The sequence below is a fragment of the Muntiacus reevesi genome, chromosome 1, assembly GCF_963930625.1.
Source record: "Muntiacus reevesi chromosome 1, mMunRee1.1, whole genome shotgun sequence".
Lineage (NCBI taxonomy): Eukaryota > Metazoa > Chordata > Mammalia > Artiodactyla > Cervidae > Muntiacus > Muntiacus reevesi.
This window is the reverse complement of record NC_089249.1, coordinates 72,460,870-72,478,138: the sequence shown is the minus strand read 5'-3', so window position 1 is coordinate 72,478,138 and position 17,269 is coordinate 72,460,870. Positions and strand designations below refer to the sequence as shown.

Sequence of the window (17,269 nt, the reverse complement as noted above, 5' to 3'; positions counted from 1 at the left end):
AACTCCAGGTTTGAATTTCAACTGTACTGTATATTATTCTATGATCTTGGACAAGTTGGTAACCTCTCTGAGCCTCAGGTTCACAGCAAAGTCTCAATAACACACATCTGGCAGACTGTTCTGAGAATTATATGTAGAGATGCATATAATACATGGAGCATGGCACTTGGGCCCTGGGGGGCACTTTGCTAATAGTAGCTCAGCTGATGTTGCTATTAATCTCAACATATAAATGCTAGTAAATGTGGTTGGGCATTAACCATACTCCCAAACACTGTGTATAAACCTTGACCATAAAACTCACCACCTAATACTGTGATTATTTATTTTGTGTTTATCTTTCATTTTGTGTGTTTATCTCTTTTCCCCAATCACTTGAGCTTCTTGAGATCAAAGACCGTCATGTCTTCAGTTTACTTCCCCAGGACCTAGCACACAGAGTAGACATATGACAATAGTTGCTGAATGGCTGCATGACTGTATATATGTAACTGTTTATATTGGCTGAAGGCTAAGTGTGCGCACACATAATGAACCATGGCCTAGCCAACATGAACCAACATGGAAGCCACATCCTTATGCAACTATTGAGCTCTGGAAAGATGGCTAGTGAGACTGAGAAACTGAATTTATAATTTTAGTTTACTGAAAGTTAAAAACTAAAGCACTGTCAAATATTTTTATATTAAATACAACTTTATTGTTTTGGTTGGACTACATTTTCCACCAAAAATGTGTCTTCCTTGAGACACCCTGTCAATGTAAAATACTCACTGGATCTCGAGGGCTGGGGATAAAAAAATGAGGTAAAATAACTAATTATTTATGTTTATATTGATTATGTGTTGAAACAATAATCTTTTGGATATTTGGGGCTAAAGTATATTATTAAAATAACCTCACTTGTTTCATTTTCACGTGGCTACTAGCAAATATAAACTTCACATGTGGCTTACAGTATATTTCTATCAGACAGTGCTGGTCTAGGCCATCTCTCTATCCTCCAAGGGACACATGTGGTCCTGACCCAACCCCTCTCTGGAGTCAGCTCCTTGGTCTATTGAAGAGGTTCAGGAAGAAAAAGATTTCCCTATCTGTGCACTATGGAGGAGTATATATATTCTCTGGCAAGATATCCCCCACATCTAGCCTAAGACGGACCATCCTGCTTATGGGTACAAGAGATAGAGAACCCGGAAAACAAAGGGGTGTCTCCCTCAGTGGCGCCACGAAAGTCAGTATATAATCTCTATGAACACTGCATATACTTCTTGTATGGCATTTACCCCACTCTGTCCTCATTGGCGTTTTACATTCCCGTCCTGGGCCCTCCACCCTCAGTCTCCAGGCTCTGACCTCCTCAATAGGTAGGAATCAACCTTCCAGGTTGATTACAGGGCTCAGAACAGCCTGGAGTTAAAACGCCCCTCCAGTCCTCCCCACCATTCTATGCAAAACAAAGAACTCTCTCTGACCTGAAGAAAAAAAGGGACTTTAAGGTTGATATGCCCAGCTCCCAGCCGGCCAGCCTCTGGCCAATCTCCAGAATTCCTTGCCCCAGCCATTTGAGAAATAACTACCCCGAACAACCTTGGAGAAGAACAGGCCCCCTTAAGACAGTAGATTTCCACATACAAGCCTATATACACTTACTTTTCTGGGGTTAGTGCGGCAGCTCACTGATCTGACTGCTGCCCCTTCTCGCCTTATCAAAGGTGATCTGTTCCTGTAAAGCGCTGGTCTCCTCCTTTTTCCGAACCTCAAACCGCACCTTCTCTAACTCCCTTACCCTACACACACAATAAACAAAACACTCGATTCCCAGCCACGCTCTCTACCCCTGCCTTTCTCAGGCCCCTCTATTCCCTCCTCTGTTGACCAGCTTTTCTCTCTGCAGGATAACCTGGTGGCTGTGTGCGACCCCCTACAGCCTCCTCATCTTTGTGTATGATGAAACGAGAAGATTCATCATTCGCCGTCATCCTGGCGGTGAGGCTCCCCTGCACCTTGGCCTGACTGTCCCATCGCAGACGGTTCCTGCGGCCCCATGGCCCCTCTCCCCAGCTCACTGCCTGGCTGATGCAGTGCCTGGGCTCTACCCTCTAGCCCTTGACTCCACCACGCTGCCCCTTCCAATCCGTGGGGCCCTGCCTTCCCCTCTCAGGCCTCCCACCCTCTCCTGGCTCACCTTCTGTCTTGCTCCCCTTGATGCCTCCCCCGTTAACTCTGGTCTCTTCTCTTCCACAGGCTGGGTGGAGAAGGAAACCTACTACTAACCTCCAGAAAGGAAGAGCTCACATGCCATCGGGGTGTTCTGAGGGCCAGGTGGGGGAGGTTTAGAGGTAACGAGTTTGGGAAAACATCTGAGAGAGCATATTAGTTGGGGCAGAAAGATGCCAAGAGGAAGAACGTTGGACAAGAGAGACAGGCAATCCTAGGGCTGGGTTGATGGCACCATGAGTAGGGGAAGGAGATGAGGTGGGGGTGAGGCGAAGCCGAGCCTGTGTCTTTCTGGAGCCCAGCGAGGGGCTCAGTAACCAGTCTAGAGAGTAAACATCTGCAACAGCGCTCAGCTCCTGGATGTGTCGCATTTGGTTTTTGGAGATGCTCTCTCCCTAGATCTTCATTCATGGTAGCCGGGCAGGGGGAGTCTTTTAGCGGCCAGGCTGGGAAGGGATCAGAATCAAGCATCCTTGCCCGCTGAGGGTATTCCCTCAAAGTTACTCTCCAACTCAACTGATAGCAAGGACAGGACAAGTCAAGCTGAGATCAGAGAAATGGAGGGGATGAGAGTGGAGCGGGAAGCCACATCTTATAGAGGGGCCACAGCGCCCACTCAGTTTCTCAGATAACTTACAGACTCGTAGAACCTTCATGCTAGAAGACACCTTACTGCATCACGAAGGACAGGAGGTCCGGAGAGGTTAAAAGATTTGGAAGGGGCCACGTGGTGCGAGGTGACTGTGGAGGCTGCCCCACCTCCGAGGATGATCTGGTGTCCCTGCCCTCGGCCCTAGTTATCAGGGCACCTCGACCCCATCCCATCCCTTGGCCAGTTTCCCTGGCGTAGCCTTGCGGCAGAGACTGAAACAATGCTGTCTAGATGCCTGTAGCCTTTGCTTCAGGCATGGCACCTGCCCGCTCATGCTCCAGCTCAACACAGGTGATGGCCGTTCCCCAAAGCCTGGCCTATGAGCCTGAGCCTGGCACTTGCTGCATCTCAGGTCACGGTGGAGTCCCCAGGAGCTTTCCCTTCTGCCCACCCTTGGCGGCAGCTCTTCCTTCCTCTTCACCCACTAGCTGGCTTTTGCTCTGTGAGCTGGTCTACTCGGCCCTGGGGATCGGTTCACTCTCAGGCTTTTTTTAGAGGAGAGAGTTGGCTATGCCAAAAGCAGAGAGACAGAGAGAGAAATGCTGAGAAAAGCTGGGGGAAATCGTAGACTGTCACCAAAAACAAAGCACATGTGTTAAGTGACTGCACATTATGTCTGGCAGTGGACAAAGGCCTTAGTCACATCATCCATTAATCCGTACAACAAACACATTCTTACCACCCGACCCGGTTTTTTAGATGATTCTGATTCCAGAACTTGTGCCCTTAACCACTTTTCAGGCTAGTCTTACAATGAAGGCTGGGCCAATAATCTACAAATGCATCATGAAAAAGAAAAAAAAAAAAAAAAGTAGGTTAGTGATGGAGGAAGGGCCATGGAATCTGGAGGATGAGAGGCTGTGGGCTAGCAAAGAGAAGGCCCGTCTGTAAGGGACACCAGCCACCTTCCCCCTACGCCAGGCACGCCTCCTCGGAGGTCTCTCTGCCACCTGCTCCCCTCTCCTCCAACACAAGGTCTCCTGGGGACAGGGCTGTATCAGTCTGGGGTCCCTCCCCGCTGCTGACAGGGCTGAACCAGACCCTGGGAGACAGAGGGGCCAGTGTGTGTGTGTGTGTGTGTGTGTGTGTGTGTGTGTGTGTGTGTGTGTGTGTGTGTGTGACAGAGGGGCCAGTGTGTGTGTGTGTGTGTGTGTGTGTGTGTGTGTGTGTGTGTGAGAGACAGAGGGGCCAGTGTGTGTGTGTGTGTGTGTGTGTGTGTGTGTGTGTGTGTGTGTGTGTGTGTGTGTGAGACAGAGGGGCCAGTGTGTGTGTGTGTGTGTGTGTGTGTGTGTGTGTGTGGCAGGGAGAGGGGAGTGTGAAACCAGCTCCTCAGGTTTCAGTAGCAGGAGCTTGGGTGTCTGGTGGGTTAAAAATACAGAGGCCCCAACTTAGGGTCATTTGATACCAGTGACTGAGCCTGAAGGCAGGGGCCTAGAGGGAAAGGGCTTGCGTAGAAAGCAGAGAGGAAAGCACCAGAAAGGAGAACAGGGTGGAGAGGAGCGGCGCAGCTGCTGGAAGGGCTCCGGGTGTCCCTGGAGAGCCAGGGGCAAGCAGGGGGAGCAGGCCAGGATGAAGCAGCCTGGCAACTGCAGGAGAGGAGGGGAGAACGGGGCAGGCCCGGGGCACCTTTTCATCCCAGCTCACACCCAGGGGTACGGAGGTCAGATTCAGGATGAACTGAGTCTAACGTCCCAGGGTCTCTGTCCCGATGTCCACCCCCCACCCCCAGAGTGCGCACAGCCGGAGGAGTCGGGGCTGGACATCATCTGGTCGTGGATATCTGGTTGGGTCTGCCCTTCTCTCCGTAGTCTTTGCTCCGACGGTAGGGCGTGTCGTTTGGCCTCCCCGACTCCAGGAGATGCGTTCTGGGGTCTCTCCAGCTCCAACAGGCCCTGCTTAGCTACATCTGGCCTCTCCTGCTCCAACGATAGCTGTCTCTCTTGGCTGCACTCCTGCCACGTTCCTGAGATATTTTCCTGGCCTTCCTTGCTTAGCTGTGTTAAGGTCTGCCCCACGGGAGAGTGGAAAAATTCCTCCTCTAACATAATTTCATGGTGCAAAACACACACGTGCCCCTCCAACGTCAGAGATACCTCAGGGCAGGGCTGGAGGCTTCTGACTTCAATCTAGCTAGCCTCTCTCTGGCCTCCCTTGTGCCTCAGCTTACCTGTGCGTGAGCCCTGGATGGTGGTGGGGCCATGAAAAGGGTCCCTCCTTCAAGGTACCCAGAGTTGGACTCACCCACTCTGCCCTCACCCCCAAGCTGGGATCTAGGAAGTGAGAGGCCCACCCTCCCAGCTCTGCTTTGACGCTTAGTGCACAGAATTAATCAACATCCTTGGTTCCGGGCCCCACCTCCTCATGTTTCCCCAGTGTTAATTTTTCCCGCTATTCTTTATACCTGGTCCTTTTTGTCTCGTCAAAGACGTAGGAATGAGTAGTCGCAACTTGCTTTCCTCGAAATCATTCATCCTGGGGAAGCCTCCTTTCCACCGTGCCCTAGAAAACCAGTCCCATAGGATCAAAGTAGAGAGCACCAGCGGGAGGCCACAGCCGAACGACTCTCCTTCTCATCTCAGGGCCGTGGGCAAAGAAGCCCCAGATCCGCATCTCCCAGGGCGGCTGTGGGCCAGCACTTCATGCCCCACGCCCCATCCTTCCCCTGCATTCTCCAGTTAGGAGTGTTGAGTGAAGCAAAGGAAACTGGCTGGAGCGGAGCCAGGGCGCCGGTCCTGGACGCCCTCCATCTTTTATTGGGGAATGATCTCACCCTTGGTCTTGGTTCTTTAAAGGGAAGTGCAGGGGGTCTCTTTCCTGCAGCCTGGATTGCATTTGTACTCCCCGCCTTCCTCCACAGGATCAAACAAACAGACCTGACCCCGAGGACAGCCCCAGGTTTTAGGACTCAGAGGCAATACCGCACTTGTCCCTCCTTTACGAATGTATCACCAGTCCAACCTCTGACCCGGAAGACCACCTCGTCTGCAGCCCAGCTTCCCTCTGAGTACCCTCGCCCTCCCTCAACTCTCGCTAATTACCCCAAGCCTTCCCTCCCCCAGCCCCAGCTTCATTTACCTCCGACTCATCTCATCTTATTTTTAGCTCCAGCTTTTTCCTTTCTTAATATGGTGATGAGCTCTTAGGCCTGTGTGGGGACAGGGGCTGAGGAGCCCTGGACACTGGGTGCGGGGGAGGGGAAGGAGGCTCCCGGGGCCTGGGGGAGAGGTGGTGGAGGTAGGAGGATCCCGGCCCTTGTGGAGCCGCCCTGGCCTCAGAAGGTTATCCGTCTCCCCTGCCAATCCTGGAGCCATATTTAGACGGGACCAGGTGGGGGCCGAGGGTGCCAACCCCAGGGGCAGCTCCGGTTCCCTCCCCGCCCCCTGCTCCTAGTCCTCCTCCGGACCCTTTTTCTCTTGGCTCTGTCGGCAGTTTCTCCAGGACCGGCAGTGTCCTCTGTCCACTGCTCTGGGCCATTCCCCGCCCCACCCCCACTGTGAGCCCCCAGCTCAGGATTTGGGACCCAGGGGCCCCTCCCTACCCCAGCTAACCTCTTCTAGACGAGACGCACCAACACAGATCCCACTACCTCCATGAGCGCTGCAGACAGGATGGGGGCCATAACTGTGCCCGGCCTGCGGCTGGCACTGCTGTTACTGCTGGTGCTAGGGTCACCCAAGTCAGGGGTGCAGGGGGAGGAAGGGCTCGACTTCCCTCAGTATGATGGTGTGGACCGTGTGGTCAATGTCAACGCAAAGAACTACAAGAATGTGTTCAAGAAGTACGAGGTGCTGGCGCTGCTCTACCATGAACCTCCCGAGGACGACAAGGCCTCACAAAGACAGTTTGAGATGGAGGAGCTGATCCTGGAGGTGAGTGGCGGGGTCTGCAGACTGGCAGAGCAGGCTCAGCCCCTCTCTGCACCCCTCTCTCCTACAACGCCACATGGATCTTTGAGGGTGGGATTGCGGGGAGAGGCAGTGCAGCAGGATCCTGCTTCCACTAACAGGACACAAGTGGCATATGACCTTGGCCAAAAGAGAGAGAGATTCAGGAACCCCAAAGTACCCCTGTAGTCAGGCAATGTTAGGAAAGAGGGGAGCTGCAGGGAGAATCTCTCCTCCATGCTAGAGGAGGCTGGTAGTACTAGGTTTGGCTAGGACTGGGGTGACCTTGGAAGGGGGGCAAAAAAGGAAAAGAGAGTTTCTTCATGGGAAGGAAACGAATTGCAGTGCACCCCCAAATCTACCATCCTAGTCAGAACGTGCCCGTTCTCTATACACTTTAGGGGCTGCACCCCAAAGAGTTCCAAACAGTATAAATACAAATGTCATTGACATTTTATTTGCATGTCATTGTTTAGTCGCTAAGTTGTGTCTGACTCTTTTGTGACCCCATGGACTGTAGCCCACCAGCCTCCTCTGTCCATGGGATTTCCCAGGCAAGATACTGGAGTAGGTTGTCATTTCCTTCTCCAGAGGACCTTCCGACCCAGGGATGAAACCCACATCTCCTGCTTGGCAGGCAGATTCTTTACCACTGAGCCATCTGGGCAGCCAGCATGTCACTGATTTCACAGCTAAAGGTGTAAAGGAGCCCACCATGCCTCCCACTGGCCTCTCAGGCCCCTCTCCCCTCCCCCATCCCATCTGCCCCTACTGAATCAAGCTGGGCAGGCCGACTGGAAAATTCTTGTGTTTGGAGGCGCTTCACCATGCCTTCCCCAAACTGTCTTTGTGGGAAGACTCTCCTCACCCACTAGCTGACCTCGGGCATAAAGGAGAGAGGGCCTATTGTTATGAGAAAAAAGCCCGTGTTTGTAAATGATTGGAGATTTGGTCACAGAGCCCTCCAGGAGCCGGGATGTGTTGGAGTCTCCTTGTCCAAGCTGCTGCAGCCCCTCCTCTAGCTTGGCAGCACATAGAGGCCCCAGCCTGCCCAGAGCTTGGAGTATTTCAGGGCAAGACACCAGGATTGCAGGCTCTCATTTCTGTGCGCCCCTGCCGTATGCTGGAACCTGCCATCTGATTAATGAGCTGAGTATTTTTATCCTGAGTGCTCAGCATCCCTGGCCATCCACCTGCCAACCGTCTCCCTGCCCTGTCCTCCTGAGAATCTGAGCACAGACTCGGGTACTCAGATGGGTAAAGGTGGTGTAAAGCTGCAGGCTGGGCCCAATGCAGAGTGCATCAGGGCTGAGAACCTGGCGGGAGGGGCGGGGTGGGCGGGGCCCAGGGACGGGGACCTAGGGTTGACACTCCATGGCCTAAGGACAGGCTGAAGTGGACAGGGAAAAGCAAAGTCCCATTGCATTGAGGAAAGCCAGGCCTATTTCACCTCTAGCCTCTTTGTCAGTCTCTTTGCCTCTGAGGGTAACCAGCATTTGCCCCAGTGACCTCTCTGCTCTTGGCTCTCCATCTCTCCCCGCTCCTTTGCAACATGAACAGACCCATCACCACCCTCTTTCTAAAATTCTCCCCATTGGGAGTCACTCAGAAGAATCCAAGGGACGCAGAACATCACCCCCACACTGAGTATGGCCTTAGTATGGAGGACAGGGCCCAGCTCTGAAGGAGGGAAGGCCAGGCATTCTGAAGTCAGATCCCTCAGCATCCCTAAGGAACCCACAAGTACGTGCACAGTGCCTTCAAGTTCACCATAATAAGCACACTGTAAATGAGCAACAGGCTTCCCAGGTAACTCAACGGTAAGGAATCCACCTGCCAAGCAGGAGACGCAGATTCGATCCCTGGGTGGGGAAGATCCTCTGGAGAAAGAAATGGCAACCCACTCCAGTATTCTTGCCTGGGAAATCCCATGGACAGAGGAGGCTGGTGGGCTACAAGTTCATGGGGTCGTAGAGTCAGACATGACTTAGCGCCTAAACAACAATAAGTGAGTAATAAGTGTTCAAGGATTAAATTTGAACCAAAGATAAAAAAAAAAAAAAAGGGGGGGGGGGGAGGGGGCGGGTGGGGTAGAAGGGAAAGTAGAGATATCCTGGGTCCTGGAACAGCATCGAGGCTTCATAGTCCCAGAATCCCAAATGACCCAACTCAAAAGAAAGAGATGGGAACTAGTGGTTATTAAGACTTTCAGGGGCTGATTTTAACCCTAACTCTCCCTTCAGTTAGCAGCCCAAGTCCTAGAAGACAAGGGTGTTGGCTTCGGGATGGTGGACTCTGAGAAGGACGCGGCTGTAGCCAAGAAACTAGGTGAGCGTAGGAGGAGCAGGAAGGGGAAGGTGGCATGGGAGAAAAGACTGACATTTGCAGGGGTGTGGCTGGGGATTCCAGGCTCTCCTTTATTCCTTACAGAGAACCATGCTCAAATCTCAGAGAGAGGTGGAGGTGGCCTTCTTTGTACGTACCTAAAAACAGGACTAGGTGCTGGAGGAAAGGGGGAATCAGGGAACACAAGTGCGGCTGGGGAGGCCTCCGCAAGCTCCTCGTCCCACCCCTCTCCACCCGCAGAGCTGCGGGCCGGATGTTACAGCACCAGCCGCCAGGGGGCAGCACAGGCCGGAGACCGGACTCCGGATGTGGATGGGGGAGGGGTGGTCAGTAATGAAGTCATCCGGTCAGTAATAGCAGAAGGTTAAAGGGCCCGGGCTGGGAATTAGCAACTAGAGTTCTCAGAGGCGGTAAAAGGAATATCTGTCCTTGGTTATGGCAAATAGAGAAAGGGAGACATCTTGCTAGAGTCTGTATCTCCCTTTGTCCTCCCTTTCCACCCGCCTCTGACCTCTTTCTCTCTGGAAAGCCGGTGGGGCCAGACTAGCCACCTAGGCTAAATCCAGGGGGCTGGACCTCAGGGATGTAGGGGCTAAAAGGCAGTGGAGGTGAGCAGGGCCGGGGGCAGGGGAGGTGAAGGATGGGAGAGAGGGTCCAGTGGGATCATGGAATGGGCTGTGACCCTGGAATCTGTGGCAAGGCTGGAATCATGGCCCACCTCTGGCTCCCTCCCTAGGACTGACCGAAGAGGACAGCGTCTATGTTTTCAAGGGAGATGAAGTCATTGAGTACGATGGCGAGTTTTCTGCTGACACCCTGGTGGAGTTTCTGCTTGATGTGAGGAACCCTTGGACCTAATGGCCTTGCTTAAAGACCTCATGCCCGTCCGACCAACTCCAGCCTCACACACAAACACACAAAGGCAACAGAGAGCCCTTCCTCCCCAACAGACAGCCCCTGTCTCCCTGATCCCTCTCCCTGTCTCTGCCAGAGTTCAAAGACTCTCCTTGCTCTTCCAGGTCCTAGAGGACCCTGTGGAATTGATTGAGGGTGAACGAGAGCTGCAGGCATTTGAGAATATTGAAGATGATAACAAACTCATTGGCTACTTCAAGAACAAAGACTCAGAGCGTGGGTAACCCTCAGACTCCACCGTCCCTTCCCAGCCCCCCATTTCATCTGTCCTCCTCCCTCTCCACTTCACCCACTGGCTCAGACCCCTGCCTCCTCACCCCTCTTGCCAGGGTGGGTCCCTCGGCTGCTCTGATGTCCCTGCACTCTGCCAGTTTCTCAGACAGGCACCAAGGCGTTTCCCTTCCCTGCCCCCTCACCACCATATCTCTTCTCAGAAAACTAGAGGGGGTGGGTCTCAGAGTGAACCCATTTGCCCAAGAACTGGGGAGACAGAGAGAGGCGGTTCCCTGGCAGACCCTGGTTCCCCCAGAGGCTGACTCTGCACTCCCTCCTCAGATTACAAAGCCTACGAGGACGCAGCGGAGGAGTTCCATCCCTACATCCCCTTCTTCGCCACCTTCGACAGCAAGGTTTGCGTTTGCGGCCCTGAGGCCCCCTCACTCCTCTCAGCTGCCCTCCAGACCCCTCCCAGAGTCGACGGGGGGCCTCCTCCCTCCCTACACACGCCACCCCACCCAGGCTTCCTCCACTCCACAGATTTCAGATGATCTAACCCACCCCTCTCAGGTTCAGCCGAAGCCCAGACAAGTTAGGACACGAGTCCAGTGTCACAATAGCAGTGATGAGGGCCCAGATTGTCTGACTCCCTGTTTGATACCGGCTCCCCCTGTAACACTCTCCCTTAATACTGCTTCCCCCGCTGACCGCATGTCCCCTGCTCCAATTCCCCCATCCCCTTCCCCAAAAGGTGGCAAAGAAGCTGACCCTAAAGCTGAATGAAATTGATTTCTACGAGGCCTTCATGGAAGAGCCTGTGACCATCCCAGACAAGCCCAACAGTGAAGAGGAGATCGTCAACTTCGTGGAGGCGCACAAAAGGTAGGGTGTGGGGGCAAGCCCCTCCTCAGGAACACGTCTGTGAGATGGGCCAGGGGAACGGCAGCTGCCCAGGAGCCTGGTCTCACCAGGAGATGAATACATCTCTGGGCACCAGTGCTCACTGATGCACTGATGGTCTTGCACACTGTTTTGCACCAGAGCCTGATGGGGCACAGAGGGTGCCCCATAAATCTGTACAGTTCACTGTGATGTGGACTGAGACCAGTGTTGAGTGCCTGTGGTCTGCTAGGAACTCTGAAGTGCTCTCTTTCTTATTCTGTTTAATCCTTTAACAACCTCAGCTGAGGACAGTCCACAAGGAGTGTCAGAACAGGGATCCTAAGCCACCTCTGACCCGTGGTGTTTGTCACACATTACCTGCAGCAGTGGTTCTCAGCAGGGCTGGAGGGAGTGGTGAGGTAGGGGATGACTGTCCTCCAGGGGATATTTGGCAATGTCTAGCGACACTTTAGGAGAAGGAAATGGCAATCCACTCCAGTGTTCTTGCTTGGAGAATCCCAGGGACGGCGGAGCCTGGTGGGCTGCTGTCTATGGGGTCGCACAAAGTCGGACACGACTGAAGCGACTTAGCAGCAGCAGCAGCAGAGACACTTTTGGTTGAAGATAGTGCTATTGTTATTTAATGGGTTAAATGCTGAGGCTGAGAAACCCTGACCTACACTCACACATAATTCTCTTCCTTCACAGTACTCCATAACTGGGAACACCCATTCATCACTGTAAACACTGCTTACTCTCACTCTCCCCCACTAGATTATGGTTCTCTTCCTCGGGGCCGGAATATGTTGGCCTCGTTCAATTCCGTCTACACAGCACCTAGCACAGCGTTTAGAACATCTCCAACACTCAATATGTGCATGAATGAGTGAACATCCAGATGTCCAGTTCTTTCTCCCAAAAGTCTCTTTTCCAGTCCCCTGGCCCACCCTCTGCTCTCCCACCTGCTTTAACCATGCAGTGATCTGGGCCTGGTGCCCGGAGCTTCATCTTTTCCAGATGGCTTTGTTCTGGGCTACTAGCTGTCTGTGCCCTAGGCGTGACCCCGTGGCAGCCTCTGCTTCCAGGGATCCGCTGGAGCCACGGGTGTCCTGACCTGCTGAGTACTGACTTTCTCTCTCTTCTAGATCAACCCTGAGGAAACTGAAGCCTGAGAGTATGTATGAGACTTGGGTGAGTGCCCCTGGACGGGGCCAGGCCCTGGGTGAGCATGGGAAAATTCAAGTCCTGGGAACATCTAGTCCTGCCGCTCCTCACATCTTGCTTGTAGGAAAGACAGTGCACCAGCCAGGGTTGAGGGTTTCTGTTCTGAAGAATGTGTCAGGAGTTGAGGGACACACAGAACGTGATGAAGATGACAAAAGAGGAGCCCTAAGCTCTGGGGCTGAAGGGCTGGCTAGAGGAGTGTGGGTGAGAAGAATACACCTGCTTCAGAAGCTAGATTGCCACAAGACTCAGGTCCAAGGAAGATCTAGGGTCTGTTCTGGGCTCTGTAACTTCAGGGAGCATAGCTAAGGTCTTCCTCCCCACACCCTTCAACAGGAGGACGATCTGGATGGAATCCATATTGTGGCCTTTGCAGAGGAAGCTGATCCTGGTGAGGAAGGAATACTGGATTGGATTTGGGAGGCAGGGGCACTGGTGAGAGGGGGAGATGGGGTATTAATTCGAGTGTAGGCTTTTAACACGCAAGATGTGTTTTTTCAGAGCGCAGTTTGCCAGCTAGACATGTGGCGCTGTGGGAGGCGGGCGCAGAGAGCTGGAGGCCAGTTTGCTCTGTGCCCGCCACACCCTTACCACCTGTGTTCCCTCCAAGATGGCTATGAGTTCTTAGAGACACTCAAGGCCGTGGCCCAGGATAACACGGACAATCCTGATCTGAGCATCGTCTGGATCGACCCTGATGACTTCCCCCTGGTAAGAAGCTGTCCTGGCGGGGCCTTCGCCTGTGGCATGTCCTGAGGGGTCTGTTTCAGAGTTCCTATTCCCCGCCTCCCAGTGGAGGACCCTACTGCATGCTCAGGGGGCCCAGGGCGTCCTCAGAGAGAGGAAACAGGTTGGGACGTGTGGGAACCGCAGGATTCCCAGAGCAGAGGCTGAGCAGGTAGCTCAGGTGTCCAGGGCTGGCTCTTTCTAGAGACATCCAGAGTTTGGGGGAGCAGGGGGCACATTAACCCCGCATGTGGGTGTACATAATCACAGAACCAAAGCACAGAGACTCCATGTCTTGGGGCATGGCTCTGTTGCCTAACATTCTTTGTTGAAAAGAGAACTAGATAAACAAACACAAGTGTGAGGACCAATGGCAGTTACTGGTTATAATTACCTTAGAGATGCAGAAACTGAGGGTCAGGGAGAAGTGACTTGCCCTGAGTCACAAAGTCAATCAGTAGCAGATCCAGGATCAGAGCAGATTTCCTATCTATCTGTGGTTTTCTTCAGAAGGAAGTGGTCAGTGTTCCCAGCTGACCCTCTTGATACTTTCCTTTTGGTATATCTACTTTCTTCAACTGCTTAGTTCTACCCGTTCCCCTCAGGGACTGTGGCTGGACCCAGCCCCCAGCCACCGCGAGCTCACAGGGTCCTCTGCCTCCCCCTTGCTGGCCCTCACATACACCCTCCTGGACTCAGGTATTCCTAGCCTCCATTAAGTTTTACCATATGTGATCTCTCCACAGCTGGTTCCATACTGGGAGAAGACATTTAACATCGACTTGTCAGCCCCACAAATAGGAGTCGTCAATGTTACTGACGTGAGTTTGCTTCCATCATCCCTGGCTGACCTCCACCTCTGCTTCCCAGCATAGCTAGTTCTCTGCTTTGCTAACTAGGAATTGAGGGCCCTTCCCAGAGGAATCAGACCTGCCCAGTCTAATGGCTGGAAAGAGGGAAAGATTCCTGCCCTGAACACACTCCTGCCTGCTTCTATCTGTTGGAATCTGGCTGCTTGTCCTTCAAAGCCCAGTTCAAATCCTCTCTTCTCCATGAAGTCTGTCCAGATCTCCCATTTGGAATCATTTTCTTCCTCACAGAGCCCATTTGGCATTGAGAACATGACTTTTATATGGCTATTATGTATCATGTGTGTCCCTTCCAGTAGTCTTTGAGTTTTTAGAAGGCAGAAATCTTCTCTGTCACATACATCAGTTGCTTTAAAAACATTTGTTGAGTTGAATAGGTCACAGTCTGCTTTCATATAATTCTCAGTCTAACTGGTGAAGTAGGTATTCCATTAACTACCAGGCCAAATCTGATAAACTCTATAATAGAGATACAAATAAAATGCCAGGAAGGTGCAGAAATCAGTGACCTCTACTTGTGAATCAGAGTGGGTTTATAAGGAGTAGAGTTTAAAGTGGAGATTGTTGTAAATCAACCATACCTCAATTTTTAAAAATAAAGAATAAATTAATTAAATCTAAAAAATTTGAATACACTGAAGTTCTATGAGTGAAAATTATGAGAAGTTATTTCCAAACTGATGGAAAAGTTACTGCAAAAGGTCAAAAAGAAGGAAAATGAGTATCAGGCCTAGGAAAAGGCAAGTCAGATTTTATGGCTTGAGAGTCCAGAGATCTCTGAGGATGATGCCAGAGAGGCAGGTTTTGGAAAATCTTGAATGCTAGAGACTTTCTGACTTTATTCTCCAGGCCATGAAGAGTCACCAGTGGTTTTGCATCAAGGGCATGATAGAGAGGTCTGTTTTGTGAAGCTCAGCACAGCAAGAGCTTGTAAGAAAGACCAAAGGGAGAAGGTCTAGTTGCTGATCCAGCTGTTCTTTCTATTCCTGCTGTCACTATTCCAACCTAGACCTTCATCAGAACAGTTTTCCTGCCCAGTGACAGATGCAGAGAAGGGGACAGAGGGTGTACAGAGGCCAGAGAGTGGGAGGACAGGTCAGGAAACCTGAATCAGGCTCAGCTTTGAGCCCAGTCTGTGCGTGTCCTAGGCGGACAGCGTGTGGATGGAGATGGATGACGAGGAGGACCTACCCTCCGCGGAGGAGCTGGAGGACTGGCTGGAGGATGTGCTGGAGGGCGAGATCAACACGGAGGACGACGATGAAGAGGACGATGATGATTAGTTGCCGCAGCAGCCGCCTCCCAGCCCCACCCATTCTCCTCCTGCTCCCCTCACCTCCCTCGAGCTCCTCCAGGGACACTAGGTTGTCCTCTGCCATGGGGCTTGTTGGGGTCTATACGCTAGGTGCTGAGATTTCCCGACACACTAGCTCAGCTATCTTCTCTGACTTCTGTTTCCTGTCCCACTACGTCTCTGTATCAATTCTTTGTTTCTTCCATCACTCCCTACATGCTTTCTTGTGATTCGCCTCTCACCATATCTACGGGTTCCCATCTCTTCTGTCCCCTCCACCTGAGCAACTCCTCCCTTCTCTCTCAAGTCCTCTGTCCTTCTGACTGTCCTATCCCTGGCCAGAGGGATGGGAGAGTACTGTGTTTGGGGCTGAACTTTAGCAATCTCTTGTTAATGTATTTGGGTCAAATGAGCGACCTCAATAAAGGATCTGGGGCAACATTAGCAAGTATCTGCTGATGAGGTCTCACCCCTATGGCAGAAGGAAGGCAGCTAGAGGATGGGGGATTTAGGTGTGGGTACCTTCTCAGGGGACTGTGATCACAAGGGGGTGGGGCTCTTCCCTCCAGACAGTTACCCCAGAGAAGCTTGGGTTATTTATCTGCTGCAAGTCAACAGCACTTTTCTGAACACATGGTGCTCCTCCAGAACCACTGTCAGGCTCTGGGAGAACAGAGAGTGCTGGGCCTGTCCCTGCTCTCGAGCTGATTAGTCTCACTGGGAAGTCAAGACAAGCGCACTAAACAATGAAGAAAAATACAAAGCAATATATAATTAAGTGATTATGTGCCACTTGATAGCATCCTCCCTTGCAGCTCTTATTTGAACGGCAAGATTGAGCCCAAATAACACTTCCTCGGTGAGGCCTTCCCGGAGGTGGCCCTTCCTGCAGCTCCCTCCTCTGGGTTCCCACCACACTCTCTCCATCCACCTCCTTCCACCTGTATCCTAGTGTCTGTCCATCCCACCAGACTGAAGGAAGGAAGGACCCCAGGCTTTTTCTCTGTGTGTACAGGGTTTGGTACGCAAAAAGTCCTTAGTAAATGTTTGCTGAAAGAAGGAACAAATGAATAGAGAAGACTCAAAAAAGAGAGATGAGAATGGGTTTTGATGGCTTCATAAAGGAAATGAGTATTTTCTAGGTCTTAAATGAAGAGTGGAATTTGACTGGGGCAAAGGAGTTGGGGAGGAGACATTTCAAGTGGTGAAAACATCAAAAGCACTGGCGGAATGTGTGTGCCATGCTAGGGGCACAGAGAGACCACACAGACAAGAAGAGCTCACGTGGTGGCCGTGAGGTGGGTGTGCACCCAGGGCTAGGTCGCAGAGGTGTCCTGTGAGCTAGGGAGGAAGAGCAACATGTAAGCTGGCAGTGATGAGCAGGATGGACAGAGGGAAGGAAGCTGATGGAGATACCAGAGGCAGGGAGTCCAACTCTTAGCAGACCATTACAGTAATCAAGTAGAGTTGGGAGAGCGTGGACTGGAGCGGTGGTCAAGGGAATGTAGAGACCTTGTATTTTGTACAACGGGGATTCCCCCAGACCTGGGGGCCTGCTGGCGATCCTGGCAGGAAGGACCCACATTCTCTCCAGCACAGGCCCAGGCTGGGGTAAGTGTAATGGAGTCTGGATTAGGCGTGAAGGACAAGCAATTGAACAAGCCCATAACTAACGGATGTTACAGTTTTCATAGTCTGAGTATAAAGGCACTGCTGGACAACTTAAGAGGATGTCTGGGCATGGAAGAATGAGACCTTAGGTGACAGAAGTTTTCACCCTCCACAGACAAATCCAGGAAGTCTTGCTGGAGATGGTGGCAGAAGTATAAAGTAGAAACCACCTATTCATCCAACTTCTACCCATCTAATAATTGTTTAATACATGGTATGGGCACTGGGCCAATACAAAAATATTGCAGAACTTACTCTCTAGCATAGGTCAGTGGAAAGCCCCAGACTAAATAATAGTTTCCATGTTTTAAGCATCCACCCGTCCGTGCCAGTCACCAGGGACCTAATTTCTAAACCTCACAAGAACCCT

The 17,269-nt window shown here is 52.0% G+C and overlaps 2 protein-coding genes across 2 annotated transcripts in view; both read left to right on the top strand.

Moving 5' to 3' along the window:
* The window catches only part of ATP1A4 (ATPase Na+/K+ transporting subunit alpha 4), a 31,128-nt gene extending 28,852 nt beyond the window's left edge, over nucleotides 1-2,276 (top strand). Inside the window, exons 21-22 of the mRNA XM_065947592.1 lie at nucleotides 1,898-1,989; nucleotides 2,248-2,276. Coding sequence (XP_065803664.1) covers nucleotides 1,898-1,989; nucleotides 2,248-2,276 — 121 coding nt within the window. The remainder of the gene's footprint in view (nucleotides 1-1,897; nucleotides 1,990-2,247) is intronic.
* Nucleotides 2,277-6,278: 4,002 nt separating this feature from the next.
* Nucleotides 6,279-15,672, top strand: CASQ1 (calsequestrin 1). Its single transcript, XM_065947570.1, has 11 exons — nucleotides 6,279-6,741; nucleotides 9,000-9,084; nucleotides 9,839-9,939; nucleotides 10,122-10,233; nucleotides 10,573-10,646; nucleotides 10,985-11,115; nucleotides 12,261-12,306; nucleotides 12,676-12,730; nucleotides 12,950-13,050; nucleotides 13,812-13,886; nucleotides 15,083-15,672. The coding sequence occupies exons 1-11, from the start codon at nucleotides 6,463-6,465 to the stop codon at nucleotides 15,215-15,217; spliced, it is 1,194 nt and encodes a 397-aa protein (XP_065803642.1). The 5' UTR covers nucleotides 6,279-6,462; the 3' UTR covers nucleotides 15,218-15,672.
* The last annotated feature ends 1,597 nt before the right edge of the window (nucleotides 15,673-17,269 follow it).

Coding starts and splice junctions, on each gene's coding strand:
- CASQ1 (XM_065947570.1), top strand. CDS start 6,463: ATGAGCGCTGCAGACAGGATGGGGGCCATAACTGTGCCCGGCCTGCGG. Junction 6,742..8,999: donor TGGAGGAGCTGATCCTGGAG/GTGAGTGGCGGG, acceptor CTCTCCCTTCAG/TTAGCAGCCCAAGTCCTAGA. Junction 9,085..9,838: donor GGCTGTAGCCAAGAAACTAG/GTGAGCGTAGGA, acceptor CTCCCTCCCTAG/GACTGACCGAAGAGGACAGC.